The sequence below is a fragment of the Nestor notabilis genome, unplaced genomic scaffold, assembly GCF_000696875.1.
Source record: "Nestor notabilis isolate BGI_N333 unplaced genomic scaffold, ASM69687v1 scaffold4432, whole genome shotgun sequence".
NCBI classification, from domain to species: Eukaryota; Metazoa; Chordata; class Aves; order Psittaciformes; family Psittacidae; genus Nestor; species Nestor notabilis.
Genome location: NW_009917756.1, coordinates 3,525 through 24,731, shown reverse-complemented (window position 1 = coordinate 24,731; position 21,207 = coordinate 3,525). Strand labels below are relative to the sequence as shown.

The 21,207-nt window shown below is 39.6% G+C and overlaps 1 protein-coding gene across 1 annotated transcript in view; it reads left to right on the top strand.

Moving 5' to 3' along the window:
- LOC104401715 (inositol 1,4,5-trisphosphate receptor type 2) overlaps positions 1-12,287 on the top strand; it is a gene marked incomplete at its 3' end in the record, with an annotated part of 114,899 nt that extends 102,612 nt beyond the window's left edge. The window contains exons 35-38 of the mRNA XM_010009388.1: positions 8,119-8,309; positions 9,121-9,263; positions 11,423-11,531; positions 12,215-12,287. Of these exons, the coding sequence (XP_010007690.1) occupies positions 8,119-8,309; positions 9,121-9,263; positions 11,423-11,531; positions 12,215-12,287 (516 nt within the window). The remainder of the gene's footprint in view (positions 1-8,118; positions 8,310-9,120; positions 9,264-11,422; positions 11,532-12,214) is intronic.
- Between the last annotated feature and the right edge of the window lie 8,920 nt (positions 12,288-21,207).

Here is a 21,207-nt window from a genome sequence, read left to right as displayed (position 1 = left end):
GTATTTTGGAGACTGAGCATGCCCTGTTTCTGCTTTTAGACAGTTTGGAGTCTTCCATTTCTGTAGAGCTACACCTAAAATCAAATGCTAGCTCAGAGAGGTTACTATGTTAACTCACTGAGATGGGGGTATTTGGAGACAACTGAGCGTAGTGCTGAGAGAGCCAAGCTGAACTTTTTCCCACAGCAGCCTCATGTGGAAAGCAGGAGTCACTTTAAAGGGGCTGGCAGATCCAGTTTCTTGGCCAGGTGCACCAGCATGTGAAAGGGCTGGTGGTCTTTGGCAGGAGTCTTCTGTGTGCCTCTTATTCCTGAGGGACTCCAGGGGAAAACCCCAATGCAAGGCATAGCTGATGTCTGGAATTTTCTTCAGGTATGTGACTTTGTTCCCTACTTGGTGAATTTAATTTCTACCTCCTCTTTAGCCTTTTCTTTCATTCCTTTTTCTCTTTTAGGGAGATGGTTTACAGTTGGTGGGATTTTTGTTTTTATAAGTATGCTTTTGTGCTGTCCTATGGGCCCAGCCTTCTTGCTACTGTGGCTTCCTACCTATGAGACCCCAGCCATGACTTGGGCATTCTGAGGCATGGCAGAGTGGAGCTGAGCTGCCAGTGAAGGGCATCACCCTGAGTCCTCCTCTGGGACTTGCCTGCAGTGGCAGCAGGGCAGGGTAGCTTAGCATCACCTGGGGATGCCATGGGCTGGCACATGCTAGCATGTACATTGCTGATGTCCTTGTCCATATCATAGTAACTGTTTAAGGATTCATCACTGATATCAGTATCAAGCATGGTGAAATTGTATTGTGTTGTGTTAGCAAACTGGTTTGCAGTTTTACTCAGTGCTTTATCTTGGCAGTGCAGAAAGGAAACATAAGGGAAGAGCTGAGGGGGATTTCTTCAAAGAGCAAGTCAGCTGAAGACAACGTGGAAGCAGAGTTTTTAACACACACCCCTGTGCAGAGGTTTGGCTGGTTAGTGGAAATGTTAACCACCAGTGACTCTCAGTATTTTCAGGCATGGTGCCAAATGTGTCTTCCCTGGGCTAATTGAGTAGGCCTGCTCTGCTCTGCTCAAAGCTTTGGAAAACCTGCCCCAGCCTGGGGATACCAGAGGCTTTTAAAATCAAGGCCCTTTTGTGGTTACAGAGCATGCCCAGTGCCTTCCTCTTTAGGGTGTTTCTCGTCAAGAAGCCAGAGATTTCTTCCATAATACAAACAGGGCAGCCTTTTTTTGCATCTTTTGCTGGCTGTTTGTGTGGACTAGGTTTAGATCTTGGCTAGGCATCTGTAAGCACCCTTCTGCCTGTTTTGGTTTTATTTTTTTTCCACTTGAGAGTCTGATAGCTTTAATGTTAGGGCCTTCATGTTTCACAGCGGGGTTTAAAACAAACCTCTAGAAAGATTTTGCCTGTATCAGAGAGATAGAGTAACAGACAGATTTACAGCAGGAACCAAAGACTTTTGATGGAAAATAAATGTAGTATAGAGTTAAAAGAACAAACATGATTGGTGTGTGTGTGTGTGTATTGTAGCCCTGGATTTAGAAATGAATTTCAGGAAGAACAAAGATCTTACAGAGATTTCCCCAGATATCAAAGATCCCTATAATAATATACTTTTAAAAGACCCATTTCAGAGCAAATTTAAGCAACACATATTCTGCTCGGTACTTATTAGTTTGTTGCTGGCAGGTGGATGTAAGTATTTCCTCAAGAGTGTAAGATCATTGCATCTGTCGTCTTTTGAGCAATGTAAGAATGTGCATTATCTTCCAGGTCAACAAAAAGATATGTTACAGAAGCTAATTTCTTATAACCCTGGTACTTCAACTCTGCTTGACCACTAGGGAAAAACTGCATAAGCTTTTCAAGCTTCACTTGCTGCTTTGTCTCCAGGCAGTTGTCTGCCTCCAGTTCAGCAAGAAGCATAGAGGCTTGCTTCTCTCCAGCAGACTCCTCTGTGGCTCCAAGAGATTTGGAACACACAGATACCAACGTGCATCAAGTTTTTATTGCCCAGTAAACGTTTGGCTACCTGGCATGCATAGAAACACTTATGAAATAATATATGTATATTAATGTGTCTTGTTCATATGGATTTCTGAAGCAGATTATCACAGTAATGAAAATGAACACATTATGTGTATGTCACTTTTGCTTTTTATCTATTATTACATAGGACTGAGCTTTTGCTTGAAAAGATAGTCCAAAAAATGAATGATCCAAACAGCTTCCATCTCACTGGTAAAATAGCTACACATTAAAAACGTTTAAAAGGTTGTCTGATTTTTTGTGAAAGCAGAGGAACTAAGACACCTAACAGTTCCATTTATTTCAAATTAACTCATCAAAGGATTTTCAATTCCCACATTTTATAGTCTTTCTAAGATTGAGAAGGGGGGAGGCCAGTCTCAAAGTTTGCATTTTAAACCCTAAACCATGTATTGTCTTTACATATGGTAAAATTGGGGAGTATCACCTGTCCTCACAACTAAAGATCTGGATTGTTATCTTCAGTTGTATCGGAGCACTGTCTTTCTTCCAGGACTGATCAGTCCTTCAGGACCATGCAAAGAACTATCTTTGCTTCTTAATTAAGAGGTGATTCTTGTATCTCCACCCCCAAGCATCAGTTTTCTGTCACAAGGGTGAATTTCATTGTATTATACTCTTGTTTCTGTAGTATCCATTAGCTTTTACCCTTATGTATTTGCAAATTGCATCTTCCTTCTGGTACTCTGTGTGCATCCCAAGGATGTAGTATGTGTATGGCTGTGCTGTTGCCACCAATAACGAAATAATTGGAATTTCCCAGATAAGTAAACAGTGGCAGATAGGAATCTGCATTTTGTTAGACTATTTCTCTTGGCAGACCCTTTAAAAAAATCAGTTAGGAATCCAAATTACGTAAGTCATTATCAGATTATACTCTAGGATGCTGTGTGGGAGAAGCAAAAGGAGAATCCTTGCTTCCGTCCCACAAAATTGGAGGCGATTCCTGTAAGGCTGCTATTTCATACGTTCAAAACTGGAACAAGTACAAAGTACTACTGTGATGGTCGGGGAAAGGAGAACTGTATTACAAGAAGAGATCAAAGCCCCATGTGTTTCATCTAGCAAAACAAAGGCCTGTGTTGTTGCCCTTTAAAAGTTTTTGGAAAGATAAATAGTCACAAAGAAGAGACATTTAAACTATGGGACAGAGATGCAAGAACAACTCGACATAAATTATGCTAGGTTGCGAATAATCTAAGTCAATTTAGATTGTAAATCAAGGTTTGGAACCAACTTTGGAAGAATGTCATTGGTCAACAGGCCAAGAGCAAATGAAGGCAAGAGGGACGGCAGAAAAGCTAGCTTCACTTTAAATGGGATGCGATGCATTTTCTTCAAAAGCTATTAAAGAACTTGGATTGTCTGTAGCAGACAGCAGATGGTCTGAAGGAGCAGTGAAGTCCTTTCTAGTTGAGTATTTATGTCCCACTTTCAGCTCACCAATACCCCTTTGTACAGAACCCAAAAAACTCTCCTGTGGTGCTTTCTGACCATGCTTTTATGTCCTCTAAAGCCCGATTATTTTCCCTAACATATTACAAACAGGAAACATTAAACATAAAATCTAGGTTACATTTTACTGGTTCTTTGGAATTATTGTGCATATTTTAATATCCATATAGATGAACTTTGCTATAACAATTTGTTTCAGTCCTGAAAATGCTTTATTTCACTTCCAATTTGAGTTTTAAAATCTTTTTTTCCATTTTATAAAAAGCTAGACCTTCGTTTTCAATTTTTAGTTCAAATAAAATAATTATCCTGTTGTTACTTTTTTGACAGCAAGAATACATTTCAGATGAAGCACATATTTTATTCTATTTTAACTGTTTGTGTTTCCCTAATTGCAAGAAAAATTCAATGATGATCTTTTTACAGACTGATAAATATTTTAGCATAGATTTTTCTGTTGGGGAAAAAACATCCAAGTGAAGGGTAAAAGATTGGCAGGCTTGTGTCTGTCTACACAAAGCTTTTATTTCCCTTGAAAAGTCTTGCTGTTGCTAGCATTAGTGTCTCTCCATCCAAATGCATTTGTTAAGCAGTCAGTAAATGATTAAGGAGCTGGAGGGACTGATTTATGGAACAAAATTAATTGAACTAAATATGCATCACTCCGTTAAATGGCAACTGGGAAGCGTGGGAGAAGATGAAATAGCTGTCTGCAACTACCAGAGGGGTGTAAACAACAAGGAGAGTAAAAGCTTCCCAGCCAGGTACAGCTGTGGGTTTTTCATGACCCACACTGCCTGTCGCATGCCTCCTTGAGGTGCTCTCAGGAGTGAAATGCCTGTATGTCCCCCAGAAACCTGCACCAGGAGTGTTTTAGGGTAGTGCAAAGTGTACTAAATAGCTGTGAAGCTGCTAAATACCATTGTATGTTGTATATCCTACAGAAGCTATTGGAGAGAAATTTTAAATTAGGCAGCACTGGGTGGGAATATCAAGGAGAATGGTGAGCTTCCTTATGTGAAGATAGATTACTCTGATGAATGAGCTTCAAAGAAAAACCACAGGTGATAGCTACTTCCTGGAAAGCCTTAGCGTTAGGAATATTAGTATTACTAGTGTCAGAGGAAGTGTGATTTCCTGGGAAATCCTTTGCTTGATAAACTCTCAATCTGCTGCTCCCAGTGATGCCATCAGCAGTAGCCACAGTTGAGCCAAGAGAAGCAAGCAAATGGTACCCATGGAAATGGTAAGCAAAACGGTGCCGCAAATTCAGCCCGGTCACAGTGAAATGTTCTGCTCTGTGCTGGATGGTTGTGTGCGTATCCAGTGCATCAGCAGTAGTTCTCTTCACAGAAGCACAGAAATTGGAAGCAAAAGGGCCTATTTCAGGAATGCTTGCTGAATCACTGCCACCATACTGCCGACCTAAGTCTTAGGATCAATTTAGTATCACAGAATCTTAAAATGGTTTGGGTTGGAAGAAACCTTAGAGACACATGCAGGTAATTCGACAGAATACATCTCAGCCTGTTTCAGCCCTTCTGTTAGCAGGTGGACTATGCTCTGGGGACTTCAGTGGAGTCTAGCTCGCTCATAGAGACTGCTTTGATTTTTAGCTACTTGATTCTCAACATTAATGTTGCAAATTTCTTTTGAGTCCCCATCTCAGAGTGCATTTTCATGGTTTAAACAATAAAAGAGAGGAAAGATGCTGATGCACTTTCCTGCTTGATACCTATGGTAAATAGGTATCAAGTTTACATGGTAAAAAAAGACATGTAGCTTGTTTTTTTCCAAATTTCACTAGTCAGATGAAAGACAGAATTTTACCCCCTCCTGGCTCCTTTGTCTACCAACTCTAACACTACTTTGCAAGTTTGTGTGTTGTCCAAAAGTATTTCTAAGTGGAACAAAAATAAACATACTTTTAAATATTTTATGTTCATACTTTAAGGGAGATTGACACATTTTGAAGTTGAAAGCAACTGAGAACACCTAAATTAAAAATAAATATTTATGTTCGCATTTGTTCATCAGCTTTCCAAAATGTAAAAATATGTTTCATGTTGTTTTAAATAATGAAATGTGAAACAAATGAAAGATAAACTTTCTACAAGCTGGAAAGAAATAAGAAGACAAAGGCTTTGTTTATAGCTTAGACTTCAACAGTGCCCTTTGACAACCAATACAAATCTTAATTACAAATGGAATTATACATATAAGAACTGTTCAAAACAAAGGAGTAATTTTTTTTCCCCTCTTTCTGTCTGTCTTTGTGATAGTTTTAATTAGCTGCAACTCTTTGAACAATCGTAGTCCTTGACTGCTCCTCAGATGCTGATGGAAGTTGTTAACTTCAAATGGCATCTACAGGGCTGCAGAAGTCTGGGTTTTCCTCTGAACAGCATGCTCCCCATTGCTAAATTTATCCTTGGATATATCAGGATTCTGCATGTATACCACTTAATTGAGAAGTGAGAATTGTCCAATAACATTCCAGTGATTGACATTAGGACACAATAAATTGGATTTATAGGCTGCAGCACCCTACCCGTACTGGCAGAACTTTAATGGACTTCTGTAATCAGCAACAGGGCAAATGCGTTTTGAAAAATAACCCAGCCAAATTATACAGGAAAACAATCATTAGAAATAATGGCCAGCCATACATGGTATTTTACTCATGATAATCAGGAACTTTACCTTCAAAACAAATAGAGAGTGGAAAGGAAAAGTAAATTGCAGTGTGGAAACTGCTGTACATCTGGTGATTCTTATGTGGTTATGGGGAAATGTGTCCTCCCATCTTGACATGACAACTTTTTAAAATCTCTATAGCAAACTGTTTAACAGGAAGTGCCTACCAGAAATAGAATAAGAGCTCTCTTCCATCCTGGTTGAACAGCCTACTCTGCAAGAGGAGGCCCTGGTCCTGCATCAGGATATGGTCTTGCAGGGGGAAGAGAGGAGGGTGCCCTGCACCTGCAGGAGCTATTACAGGGATGAGGACACGTGTGCCAGAGCACACTTGCTGTAGTCTGTGAGACTGGGGATTGAGGTGTCACAGCCAAATTTAGGTTTATAATAAATGCTACCACTACATCATAGTATTTTGGGGAAGAGAGAGTTTCTGCCTCAGATCTGTGACTCACTGTGCTTGGCAGCACATAAGCCTTCATTCATTAGAGGTGTATGCCTGCCTCTGCTTGCATGTACTCCTGGTGCATAGGCTGTTTAAGAAAGAAGGGCATCTGTTGACTTCAGAAGTTCAGGACTTACAGTTGTATATGTTTTAAGAACTGGGAGGGAGGGCTGAAATATTTTTGGTGCCTTCATTACTGTGGAAAGTGTGCATGTTAGTGCAGAATGGTAGGGAAATGCCTCAGAGAAACGTGTAGAACTGTAATATGGGCTAAGTTTTTTTTAAAAATTCAATTTGTTTCAATAATGAAAACTGAAAAAAATATTATTATTAGTCATTATTACAAATGAACTAAAACCTCTTCTCTATTTTGCTTCTAAGTTTTTCTTAAACATAAACTGTGCCATGGAAATTAAGTGAGATGATGTAGCATACAAAGCTTAATTGCTGGAATGTAGCCTAATCTTTCACACAGAGATACTGCTGCATCGACCTCTTGTTTATCTGTTGAATTTCAGATGACTCATGCTGAGCCACAGAAGAAAGTCACTCTGATCTCTAATGGAATGGAGAGATGCAGCTAACACAAAGATTTTAATGGAGGAGAGGGCAGATACCTTCCAACATTGTTTTTCAAGCTTCCTTTTCAAATGACAGTTCAGGATGCAATAGTAATTTAATAGGGGATGCCCTGTAAGAATTTATGCAAGTCTTTCCTCAGGGTTTTTTTTTCTCTGATACTCTGTCACTTCCTGACACTTAAAAAAAAAACCAAAAAACCACCACATTTTTTTAAACTATTGGTTAAATTTTTCTACCAGTTAAACTATCACAAGTTTATGAACTATCGATTACATTGCAGTGGCATCCAGGAACACCATGGTTTAACAACACTGTCTGTACAGGAAACTGAAGGGAGAGAGGAGACAATCTTTTTCAAATTTAATTTGTATGCACTTGGTTTCTCAAGGTCTTCACAAGAGAAATACACAGAAAAGAACAAAAAGCGCTTGGGATAAATTGGCTACATGTGCATAAGTCCACTAGAAAGAAGGATTTTTGAATTTACTTCTGAATAGAGTAAAACTAGCTGTTGAAATAATGCATACTCTTTTTGTTACTGTTATTAGTATCTCTGGATCTGATTTATTTCTTATTTTTTAAGTTAGTAAAAAAATTATTCTGTAATAAAAAATAAATGTCTATACCTATGAAAATGTGTACTAGGAATAATCCTCCTCTCATTTAAAGTGGTTCATCTTGCTTTCTTTAACTAAATTATGGCCAATTTCTACCAGTTTAGGGGTTTGATCCTTATTTTACAACCTGTTGAAGCAGGATCCTCCTGCCTCAACTTCAAGAGTATCAGTATTTTGCATGCCATGATCTTTATATTATTTTGAAGGTTTTGCCACTGTAAATTCCTTTTTTTTTTTTTTTTTTTTTTTCTTCTTATTCTTCTTATTAAAGCGAAGAACCGTGGGATTGCAATTCCAGTGGATTTGGACAGCCAGGTCAACACCTTGTTCATGAAGAGTCACTCTAACATGGTGCAGAGGGCAGCCATGGGGTGGAGAATGTCAGCCCGCAGTGGACCTCGCTTTAAAGAAGCTCTTGGTGGTCCTGCCTGGGATTACAGGAATATCATAGAAAAACTACAGGTACAAAAATAGCAAATTGCCTGGGCAGTAGTTGTGGCAGTGCATTTATCTAATACATGCCAGGTATGTGAAACACCAGAGAGAGACTCAATGCATTTTTAGTGCTGGATTACAGTGACCATTTCTACGTGGGGTGAGCAGAAGGCTCAGCTCTTCTCTGGTATCTGTTAAAACTGAAGCCAACATGCTCTGAATTGAGCTCCTACAGAAGTCAGTAGAGAGGGGCAGGAAGTATGTTTTTTTCCTTAAAGTGGTCTGCAGAGAAGAGTATCCTTTCTGCCTTTTCATGGTTGCATGTCCTGTTTTAGTTGCAGAGGAGGTATTGGAGATTTTTAGGACCTGTTATGTCAGGTTTGTGTCACTGGAGACTGCTTTTAAGATGAAGATCACTTTGTGCATGTAATGGTTAAACAACATCAAAAACCCAGACGGATGAAGGAGCCCTAAATGTCAAGGGAGCTATACCTCAGGTGATATACCATGCATGAGAAGCAGTGTTTTTCCAGCACACTGTTGGAAACTTGACTGTTGCCAAGTCTTTTGTGAGCATTACTGCAGAGGAGAAATTTGGAAGAGAAACAGCAAGGTAGATAGTAATGGGTACCTTCTTCTCCTTGCCCTGCTTGAAGTGTGGTGTGAAGAAGGGCTTGACGTTGCTTTACTATCACCCAGGTTAACAGGCCTCTTGCAGCTGGCTATGAGGAGAGGGTCAAATAGCCTACCACACAGTATTATGCAGCTCCACAGCCGTGATGTTCTAGTTTTCTTGTACTTATGAATGTTATGAATGTCATTCTTCTTTTTTCTCTAGGACGTAGTGTCCTCCTTGGAGCAGCAGTTCACTCCCATGATGCAAGCTGAATTCTCAGTGCTGGTTGATGTGCTGTACAGTCCAGAACTTCTTTTTCCAGAGGGGAGTGATGCCAGAATAAGATGTGGTGCTTTCATGTCCAAGTAAGTAGTGTAAGGAGAGGCCTCTTTGCTTCTTTAGGAAAGGTTAAAATTTTCAACAGCACTTAACTCTTATTTTCAGCAGTGACTCAAGCATGTAGGTATCTGTGCTCATATTGAAAGCTTAAGCTGAGGTCTTTTGCTGCATTTTTTTGTTTTGTTCTCGGCAGTTTAGAGCTCTGGAGAGGAGTTGAGAGGCAGATTGCTTGCCTTGTCTGCCTAGAAATGGGATGTTAGTAGCTTGTTAAAATTGTGGGAGGCTCAACCTACTTCTGTTTTCTTTCTGGGATACTTTTGCTATTAAATTTCTCCAAATCTACAACAGAAACTTACTTTCCATGGTATAATTTTCAGTAATTCGTAATGAGGTGGGATGCTCTGGGCTTGTGGGTTTTGTTGGGTTTGGGTTGGGTTTTTTTTGGTACAGAAAATAAATATTTAGATTTTTATTTTAAACTGCCAACAGCTCTTTTAAAAATAAATTTAACTGGCACCCCTACCTAGTCTTGAATTATTAGATTGTTTTATTTGCAGTCTGTACATCAGAATAGAGTCTTGCAATTTTTCATTAATCCTCGAGTAAAATGCCCTCCCCACCCTTGAAAAAATACAATTTAAACAGAAGTAACGTAAGGGAAATGAATGCATTTGGCAGCTCTCCTCCTTCTCTGGCTTTTTACGTATTCTGCAGAGGTAGTATTGTAACAATACACTTTATAAGTTTGGAAATATTAAGCTGAATTTTAAGCTTACCCCATCCCATGCCCTCTGTCCAAACTCTTGTTCAAAGTGAGCATCAAATCAAGTCTAGGACTGTTGGACATGGCCCATGTAATGCAATAAACAGTTTTCTGTTTTACTGAATTAACCTCCATGGCAAAGGAATGCTTTGCAGAGCTACCCAGAAATCCTGAGATAAAGATAATTTCTTTAAAAAATACTGTTAGTACTGCAGGCCTGAGAGCTGCACTGTTATAGACTCATAGCTCATTAAACTGGTAGAGATGGCAGTGGGAGAGGCCTGCATGGTCTCTCCACTGAGCCCAGGATGGCGTTAGCACAGTAATTGCTGGGGGTATTTAAAATACATGTAGATGTGGCACTTAGGGACATGGTTTAGTGTTGGACTTGGCAGTGTTAGGTTTATGGTTAGACTCAATTATCTGAAAGGTCTTCTCCAACCTAAATGATTCTATGATTCTAACTTAGCAGTGATCTAAATATAATCAGTTCTCTTGTGTTATGGAGCACTGGTCTAGATGATGCAGTGTCAGCCCTCCTGACCCTGGTTTTGGTGACTATGATTTAGGGCCATTAATGATGCCGTCTTTCAGTGTAGATCAGTGACCACAGTGCCTTTGCTGCATGCTGATCCTAGGCTGTAATTTGATCAATACTGTGCTATCCACCATAAGCCAGCAGTGGTACCGAAGGAAAAAAAACTGTCCAGGGCCTCCAGATTTTCTTCCCTCTTTTGTTTTCACAAGAGTTTCACCAGCTGTATGCGAACTGGTGCCAGGACTTGCTCTGTACAGAGATAAAAAGGGTGCTTCTGGTATTGGCTTAAGCTGACTAAAACCCAAACTCCCATCACAGTTGTAGTCTGAATCAGAAATGTACCTTGTTTTCTGGCTTAAAACAGTCTTGTGAAGTTGTTGTGCAAATGTATACAATTTGTTTCATCCAAATGTCTGCATTTCTGAATGCATCCATGTAAGGTTTTGGGGGATCCTTTTGGCTGGATGCCATTTGCTAATTATATAATAAATATACTATAATGATCATAGAAGTGGAAGGTGTAAAGGTTGTAGCTTTTAAAGTTTGCAAGATGCATGATGAATATTGGTTACTTTTAAAGGTTAGAATAAGTTACCTTTAAAGAAAGGATGAACTAGCATGTTTGGATTTTAATCTGGAAGCACTCAGAAAAAGTGGATGTAGAATTCTACCTTCTGTATGGGCAGTAAGATAAGCACATTGACACAGAAAAGCTCACCCACTTTGAAAGTCCCATTTCCTTTTTAATTGCCATTTTTTTTGTCTACTTTTATTTCCTTTCCTTGATGAAAAATATAGTGACAGGTAACTTTTGCATAAAGATATTGTAGTACAGCTTAGCAACAATGTGCAATGCTCTTTAAGGTTTAATATTTTACTTTAAGGTTGATTAATCACACAAAGAAGCTAATGGAGAAAGAAGAAAAGCTCTGCATTAAAATTCTTCAGACATTACGAGAAATGCTTGACAAGAAAACTAACTTTGTGGAAGAGGTACTGCTACCATTTTAATAATAAATATAGAACTAATAGCATGGTATTAAAATGTTGGGTCTAGGACAGTAACAGCATCTGACATGATTTCAATTTTGTACATGTTTTAAAGATAACGTGGTGTCTTAGGAACAATGTGGTAAGGTAAAAAGTAAGATTGGAACAAAAGAAACTGCCTTACATAGTTGTATCAGGGACTTGACAAGAGTTAAGGCAAGGAGGATGAAATTAATTAGCAATAGTGAGTATTACTATATATAACATATATGTATCAGATATCCTGTATTTCCGGAGACTGGTCTTATGTCACATCTTGACTTTACCTATCATAAAATCAATTGGAAATATAGGAATTTTTAATTGCAAGTGTATGGTTTTTCCCTGCTGCCTGTGGTGCCAGACTTTTGTACTTTGTATGCTTTTTAATGCTCGTAAATGTGTGATGGGGAATATGTAATGTTTAAGCAGAGCTGCCAGTTTTGGGGAGAAGTGAAATAGTTTGTCCTCTCTAAGTGTCTAATTATTTCTTACACTCCTCTCTCCTTATTGCGCAATTTTCTCTTGCAAAACCAAGCTTTTCAAATACCTCCTCCCTTTCGCCTGTGCCTTTGGGTATCAGTAGCTAGACTGAGATTTACATGTCAGCTGTCCCTTCTTCTTGAGCCTGATCTCTGATCAGAGAGAGCCTTCTGTGTGGTTTCCTCTTATCCATATTTCTGCATATTCCCAAATTCTTTCAGTATTATTCACTCTTAAGTATGAATCATAGAGCTATTATCTAATCTCTCAGTGCCCACATCAGCTCTGCTCTACGCAAAAACACCCAGTGCAAGCAGTGAAAACCAACCCCATCTTCACCTCCTGCTTGAAGAAAAATGTGGCAGACAAACTTCTTTCTTTTACTGTCATAACATGAATTTCACAGGTGAAGCAGATATTATCATTCTTATTTATTATTCATATTTATTCAAATAGCATTCTGGGTCCATAGTGCCACTACATCACATGGAAAAACTAATTTGCTTTTGTAACTGCATGCTATGATGAAATTTGCCAAACCTTTCCAAAAGAATTCACCACCAGAAAGTTAATGTCATCTGAGGACTACAGGTTAAAAGTAAAACAACACTTTAATGTATGACTTAAAACAAGGAAACAAGAAATTTGCCTGTTTTAATTTCTCTTTGTACCCTGTTGAGGAGGCTGAGAACACGAGATGGAGCAAAGCCACCAGAGGGAGTGTGCTCCATTGACATGTAAGGGCTCTTCATCCAGCTAGCCCAGCCTCTGGTTCTCAGGACAGGATATAGGTGAAAAAGAACTCCTCTTGAGTCCCATAGATTTTGCACTGAGGAACTTAATGAATCAATGAATAAACAAACTTGTATGGTTTGCAAGCACTTCTCCAGCATGCTACTCTTATGAGTCATTGCTCATGGTATGGGCTTCAGAATAGTAAAAAATAGCACAATGAATAGCTTCTTGTCCCTGTTTCCAACTTTTTTTGAACTGTGATCTCACTGCCTGCAAAGTTATTCGACTATGTTATGCAGATACTAAAAAAAATAATAAAGTAGTAACTACATAATGGTAATACCAGAACAAAGCTACAGAGGAACACATGACATTTTGACAGGAAGCCTGAGTTTGCTAATCACTCATCATAATGAGATAAATTTGACAACAAATCATAAACCTCCGGTTTCTGCAGATCTTCCCACAGTGAGAAACAAGGTAGAAATCATGAAATAATGTTTCTTCCTCTCTCTTTCTTTTTCCTTTACCTCATACATCTGAGATCCAGGTCTGAGAACCTTGCCTTCTACTTGTCTTTCATTTGACTGCTGGAAGGTAGCCTATTTCATTGAAGGAACAGCAGGAAAAGATAGCTGTAGGTGCTTATTTCACTGTTTTTATGTCTGTTCCTGTATCCATTATCTCAACTCTATTGTTGTGCCTCCCCTTACTGGGGGTGGTGGTGATGTTCTAGGGCTGCTTGTGCCCTCCTGGCTCCATTCTTGGTTGCCCTTGCAGTCAGCCTTTGAGGCAGTGCTTGATCGTGCGTTGTTTTGTTTAGTGTTGCAACCTCTAATGGTGTTAGGAATCAAAGATTAATTTCAGAAGTTTGATTTAAGGTATATGACACATAAAGTCTCTTGGTCATTGATTGGCTTTCATAAGTAATTGTGGATGATTATTATGATCTCCTGGGAGTTCTGCATTAAGTCCTAGTTTTATTTGTATTGATTAGGTAACTAACTGGAATGAAACTAGATCCACAGCCCATCTCTTACAAAAGGCTCTTCCAGAACAATGTTAAAACATGTGCGTAAAGCAGTGTGTGGAGGACGTCAACATTGCCTCTGTTCAGACAGTCACTGTTGTATAGCGTTTTACAAAAAACAGAAGGATCTTGGTCTAGAATTTTCCAATTGTTTAGGCAAATCTTTTTTATCCTTCACCATAGTGCTTGATTTCAGTTTAATTTCTGTGCGAGTGCTGCCTGTAGTCATACTTACGTGTATGAGTGGAGTCACAGTAATATTTCCAAAAGGACCTGGGACACGTAGACCACAGATGTGTGTTCACTTTGCAAATGACTGCAACAGTTTGAAACCATAGCATTATCTTGCTGCTCTGCTGAAAGCAACTATCCCTGCAACAGAGCTGATAGTCCAGAAAGGGCGAGTCCTCTCAGCTGCTTCAGGTAGGGTTCAGAGGCTTAAATTTCACCCCTTTCCCTTGGTGAATTGGATGAAGTTGTTGAACTCCTGACCAAAGCATACTCACATGGCAACTTCTTAACCCACTTCAGCTGCCTTGGACCTTCTGATTTCCCAACTGTCCTTAAATGAGGTCAGCGTCTGCGGAGGAAAAAATCTCCAGTAATGTCTGTATATGATAAGTGTAATGTAACATTATTGGCTGGTCAAAGTGCTAATAGATGATACTGCATTACAGAATATGGCAGAATCCAATCCTGTATACCCTGCCAACTGTAGTTCCTAAGGGAAACACTATTATAAATAGATCGAACCTTTCAGTAAGGGTTACTTGTGCTGCAGAACACAGACTTCATACTTTTTTTTTCCCTGCTTTAGGTGTTGAACTACAGTATAAATAATTGAAAACTATGTTTTTAAATGTCAGTAGAACAAAAACTGTGTATGCTGCTTAATTGTCAGAAATAAGTAGTTGTGCTTTTTGCCTTTCTTGGAAAAACTCATGAAAAATGTTGTCTTGCTCTTACACGTTTGCACTAGCTTTGTGATTTAAAGTCACAGAAATAGCTTTGTAGCCTTTTGTTTTGCAGTGTTAAATTTTATCTTCATTCCCCTTTAGATATGGAATGTAAGCTCTCCTCTTCTTGTTTTCAGCAACAGCACCAAATATACATGTGAAAAAAAAAGCACAGCTTTGGTATAAATACAAATATATTTCATTCCAGTCCCTGATATGGCCACTATAGGCTTTTGGTCATTTTGTGCCAGAAGACCTGAATCTTCTCATGTGGAGCTGTTGACAAGACTCCAAGTTTGTCAAAAGCAATAGTCCCAGTTCATGAATGTACTGATCCATGAGTCGAGCTGAAACCAGTGGGAACTGCAGGTCTTTTTCTGCTGGCAAAAATGGTCTCAGTGTGTCTCAGAAGATATTGCTGGGAGCAGTGAGAGTCCCACTCATTGCAACTCTTTGAATCAAAGAGATTGTAAATTTAAATGGCATTCTATTGCTCCATCTTTTCAAGATGGTTTTACTTATTTGCATCTGTGAATTAGGCAGGATTCAGATAAACAACATATGTAGGTAAAAATAAAAGAGAAAAAGAAAAATTCTGAACATGTGGGGCTTGCTAAAATCTATTATACCATAAAATGATGCTTATTTTCAATGGGAGGAAGAACAGGATCCAAGATTCCTTTATTTGTGTTACTATTCACATTTTGGTTTAGTGGTGCTGCAGACATTCTGAAGAATTACATTAATTTTTTCACCATTTCTGCTGTCTGCTTTATTTGTGCTCATTTATAAAAATACCTATGCACTAGCCTGTCAATATGCCATTCCCCTCACTAAGCCCAGTGTAGCTGTAAGGTAATAAGGGGTTAGAATGCTATAGAAGAATGTTTGAGCTCGGTGCTGTTTATGTTGAATTAAAAAAAAAATCACTCATTCATTTTAGCTGGTAAAGGACATTTTTGCAGTATCCTGCATTAAAAAACTCTCTCCTTAGGAAAACAGCCATAGTTGGGGGGGCTGGAGGTGCAGGCTTGAAGAATGTTTGGTTGCCTCTAACAGTGCCAGGCTGGTGGCTGTAACCAGTACGTACTTCTGGTACGGTCAGGAAGCTGCTGTTGTGGCTTTCTCATGACAGTTAAATGATGAAGTACTGCAGAAAGTTCAAACACAACTGGGACAAACCCCTCCATCTGTGCAATGTTTTACATGAAGGTGGTGGTCTGTTGCAGAACTGAAGCCTATACTGGTTCATTACAGTGGAGGATTCAAGCTTTGCTATTACTGTGAATCCTCTGAGCCAGTAATTGCAGCAGCAGGAGCATCAGAGCTTTCAGATATGCAAGACTAAACACTAAATGCGGTCAGACCTTGAGGTGTGGCAATTTCTCATTAGACCCATATGCTGACATTTTGCAAGCCAAAGAAATAAAACCTACAGAGAAAAAAAAAACAACACAGTGCAGTTTCACTTTTCCCCCCTCTAAGCTTCAAGCTGGAGTAATTAAGCAAAGAGATACCACAAGGCATGCAATACCGTTGTTGTACTAGGTAGTTGTTGTTAGCCATAGTGCTTAGTGCCATTATGGTATGCTGCACGTTTCTGGTGCTTTGACACTAAGGTACACTAGCAGTATCGACTAGACTATTCTGAAGTAGCATCTCTCATCTTTGTGGTATCCCTTATCCCTCCTGTAATGTACATTGTTCTGGACTACAGGAGAATACTGCTGTATGCAGTGGGGGACACCCCCCAGGTATTCTGCTGAGCTTCTAGTCATGTAGATTTATAGAGTGATCTGTTTTGTTGCTAGTGCAAAAACCTGTAAGTACTTGGTATATGAAAGCATGAATTCTTTTTAAGGAGAAATTATTTTCTGTAAGTAACAGGCCCCAGAAGATTTTTTTTCCAGCTTTGGGCAATCATCTGCTTCTGCTTGTGTTCAGAGCCTGTTCAAAGCCAATTTACTTGGCCAAGTTGTGAGGTGCTTATAGTGGTCTGTATCAAGAACAGTTTCAGGCAAAGTGCATTGCTTTTGTTGACCTGGACAAGAACTTCAAACTGAAAGTCATGTATCAAGGACAGGGAGGAGACAGCACTTCTGACCTCTTATGAAGTGTAATGTCCTCATCTAATGAAAGGCAGGAACACATTAATCCACTGTGGTGGGAGTGAAGAACATGCCGAAGTCATTTGCAGGACTGGGTACATTCATGATTTTGCCCTCTCTTTTATATGCATAATTGTTAACTGTCACTGTGACCCACGTATATTACCTCTAGAGACTTAGAGGTACTTTTAGCTCAGGTGATATTTGAGTGAGCAGTAGTGTTCACTGCTCACTGGTACTTAGTCATCTTTGTTTCAAAACCTTGGTTATTGTTTGTTTGTTTGTTCTCCAAGTCACAAACAAATCTACTGGCAGGATGCCAAGGCTGAAAAAAAACACATGGTTGTAAACACATTTCTTCTGAAAGACTGGATCCTCTCAGCAGCTCATATTTATCAAATTTTAAGAATATGGTATGTTGTTATCCAATTTTGTTTCAGAAATATTAAACCCTAAATCCTGACTGATAAACTGTTTTGGAACTTGTATCATCTGCCTTTCTCACATATATCATCTTTCCTCTAAAGGAGCATCTGATATTGTAAAATATTTTTCCTGTAGATACTGATTTAGAGAGCATTAGCCAAAACAATAACAAACTGGGGTAGCTTGTTCCTTACTCTGAAGCTCAAATGACCAACTTCTGCTCTGGAATTCCACCTTTACACAGTGTATGTGACATAAACATGCTCCTTCGTTTTCCCTTCTGTTTTCATTTCAGTTCCTTTCTATGGATCTGATCTTCAGACCAGCAAACCAGCAAGGACATCTTAACTGCCTGCAAACTGGCATTCTTCTCTATTGATACTACTTTTAGTCAAAAACAAATGGAAAACAGTGCAAGGGAAGAGAGCTGTTTAACAAATAGAACCTTCAGAGCTCTGCATATAATTCATTTCACTTTACTCAGGCACAAAATACATGGAACTGATCAAGATCCTTTATGTAAACCACAACAACTGAATTTTATTTTTGTTATTGGCTTGAATACAAGAGGGATGGAGTCCACTAAAGACTTCAGTTCATCTAGAAGTGAAATTCCATGCTCACTATAGCTATTTGAATCAAAGTCTACATCATGAAGGCATCAGGAGCAAAGTTTTCTTTCTGTCTGGTTTTATTTATGTATTTTAAATCATGAGTAAAGCAGCCAAGATTTTTAGGAATTTGGTAGAAGGTTCTAGCAGATACTGGATTGGCAAGGGGTTAGGTGAATATGTAGGTTAATATGTAAAATGAGTCAGCGGTTTTGTCATACAGTTCACATTTCCAGGTGTGTGGAGTTTTGTGTGAGGTTATACTCATAAACATAAATACAAATGTTTATTTTAGATTATTTATTCCTATTCCAACTCTGTTTAATGAGCAGCATATTACCTCCATGGTGGAGCCATATTAGAAGACAAATATTCGAATGTGCATTCTGTGTCCTACCATATTGTTTTGTTTTTAACAGCGTAGATGTTCTTGCTTAGAATATAAAGTGTCTGATATGCATTAATGCTCTGCGTTACTTAACGTGAGAAAAAATGTAATTCCCATGGCCACCCTGATTTTAGTGATTGGTGTTTATTCAATGTAGCCAGTTGACATCCCAGGAGGCCTGTGTCTGTGCTTATTCTCAGAGCAGGAGCAGTTCACATAGGTGCAATAGGGGTTTTCATACCCTGCATGTCTGATGCCGGGAGGAGTTACACTGAGATGAGAAGGGGACTTCAAGGGAACATGTGAATGATGACTATGGGGAGAGAAACAAATTGCAGGCATCCTGAATTTTGGGATTGTTGCCCTTTTTCTTGGGAGTTAGGAGAATAAAACTGCCTAAACCTTTTTCCTGACTGTAAGCCCGGAGGGGTTTTCTCCCCACACACCTCCCGCTGCCTTGTAAGTTTTAATTGCTATAGAGAGTGCGCATGCTTCTGAGCGGTTACTCTGCTGGGTAACATTTATAACTTTCACTGGTGAGCACGGAGCAGTGCTGCAGTATCGCAGAGGCCACTGTGTGGCAACTGTGGACTTTTTAAAAATGCCTCTTGTCTGTGGGAGCAGGTCAGCTGCTGCTGCTTCTGCACAGCTGAATTCCCACAGTAGTCAAATGTCTGCAGTCGTGGAGGGGGCGAGAGAAAATGTCTCCTTTGGTTTTGAATTTCCTTGGAAGGGGAAAAAGGTTCTTTTGTTTTCTGGGGTGTTTTGGTTTGTTTGGGGTTTTTTTGTTGTTGATTGTCACAATTTTGCTGTTGCTTTATATAATATGTTTGAGCAACAACCCTGTTTGTACTTTGCAGTTGCACCAGAGATAGCAGTGCACAGAATTCAATGCATTGTATTAAGGATGGTGAATGAATATTTATGATAGACCTAGGGAGCCAGTAATAAAAATGAAATCGGCATGATGCCACTAGATCCAAATCTTTGATCTCTGTTTTAAGAGAAAATACAATAAAACAGGGGATAATGGACTCATTATAATGGAATGGTTAGTTATGGTTAGTTAGGGCAGTGTGAATAGGTGGTCTTACATAAGCTGCTTTAGTCCCAGATTTATGATTCAGAAATGTGTTCCAGGAACTGAGTTTCGATAGAAAACCTCAGTTTATGATATTGTTTTGGTTTAGTCAGTCCAAATATGAAGAACTAAAGATATATCTCTTTCAGGTATCAGGATGGGTTATACTCTTGCCTTACTAGGGGAAGCAAAAGCAGTAATAGCCAGCAGTAAGACCTCTCCACTCAACCTCTTTCTGTATTTCTGCTCCTCTTCTATCACCCTGCAAGCAGGTAGGGAGGGCTGAGCATTGCAGGAAGGTGGAAACCAGGCTGTCTTGCCAGACACCAGATGTGAGGGGACGCTTGGGGTGATCAGCAGACAGGGGAAGGTTGTCAGTTTAGCATCACCCAGGATGATGCAAGGGTTGTGACTAGAGATGTATGACCCAGCTGGAGCCACCTACCTCCATCAGGAGAAGGGAGAAACTACTGCAGTGTGCTGAAACAGCTTTGGGGAAGCCTAATGAAGGAGCTGGTACTTGACAGGGATGGGAAGCAGGAACGAGTGAGCTATTTTTCTTTTTAATGGATGCAATTACTTGCTTAACACCCCTGCCACACTAAGCACGATGCAGAGGAGGGTTGATTTCAGGCCATAGATGAAAGCTGATCTTGAAGTCTCTGTCTAGCCAGACATGAGGAGGAAATGGAAACTTGCTGTTTTCTGATTTGTTTCATACTGATGTCATTTCTAAGGGACTCATCACTAATGACATCTGGCAAGGGATTAGTCCGTAATGTGGTCCATCTTTCTTTTTTCCCCCTTTTCAAGAAAAAGAAAGTGTATGCTATATTGAATTTTGGAAAACAGCTATTAAGCAACCACAGTAACTGCTTCTGATAGGATTTTTTTTTTTGTCTGATGAGGATTTTACCCAGCATGTTTGGCCTTGGAGGAGTGCCTGGATGGTATTGCCAGCTGGAATTGTCAGACCTGCTTTGTCTTCTGTCCCAGGAAAACAGAAGCCTGGCGGGCAGTCACTCTCGCTCTTATTTCATATCCCTGCTTAGTCAGAGTTGCCAACCCCAAGCACTGAAAACCCTGAGTCAGGCCACAAACAAATCACGAGATTTGGCTTGAAAATCATGAGATTTTTTAATTGCAAGTAGTTTATGTGGGATTTCTTCGAGTATTTAGAGTATCAGTTCTTCCAATTTTATTGTACAAATCCCAGAGGTTGAAATATGTTTTATTGAATTATGCATGTATTTATTTACTTAAATGAAAACCATGTTCATTTATGGTTACCTGACCTCTGGAGTTCGCAGGGAAAAGACCAGAATATCTAAATGACGTGTGTTGATCAGGCTGCTTAATGAGGGGCCTGTTCTGGAGTTGGTGATTGCCCTGAGGATTATGGGCTTAATTGTCTTTGTGTCACTTTGACCCCTAGGCTTTTTGCTGAGAGCTTTTTTGTCGGGCAGAGCCTGAAAGTGTTCTTTCAGTTTATGGCAATGAACACTTTGTGCAGGTTGTGCCTTGTTTACCTTGCAACAGCTTTTCATGGGCAGCAGTGGCACCTTGCCAGTGAGGCCTGATTAATCCATTTTCTTCCCAGTGCAGTTTCACCACCGCTTGGGTCTTGCTCAGAGCACTCACGTGCAAATGCTTTCTGCTGTACACAGTCACGAGCGTAATGTGCTGACGCGGCGTGGATGTCAGTGAGAGGCAGTGCTGGCACTAAGCTGTCTGAGCTGTGAGACAAGGAAACGTGCTCTGAAGGTTTAGACTAGTGTTGATAACTCCAGATACACAGCTGTCATTGGGGTTGGGGAGAGTA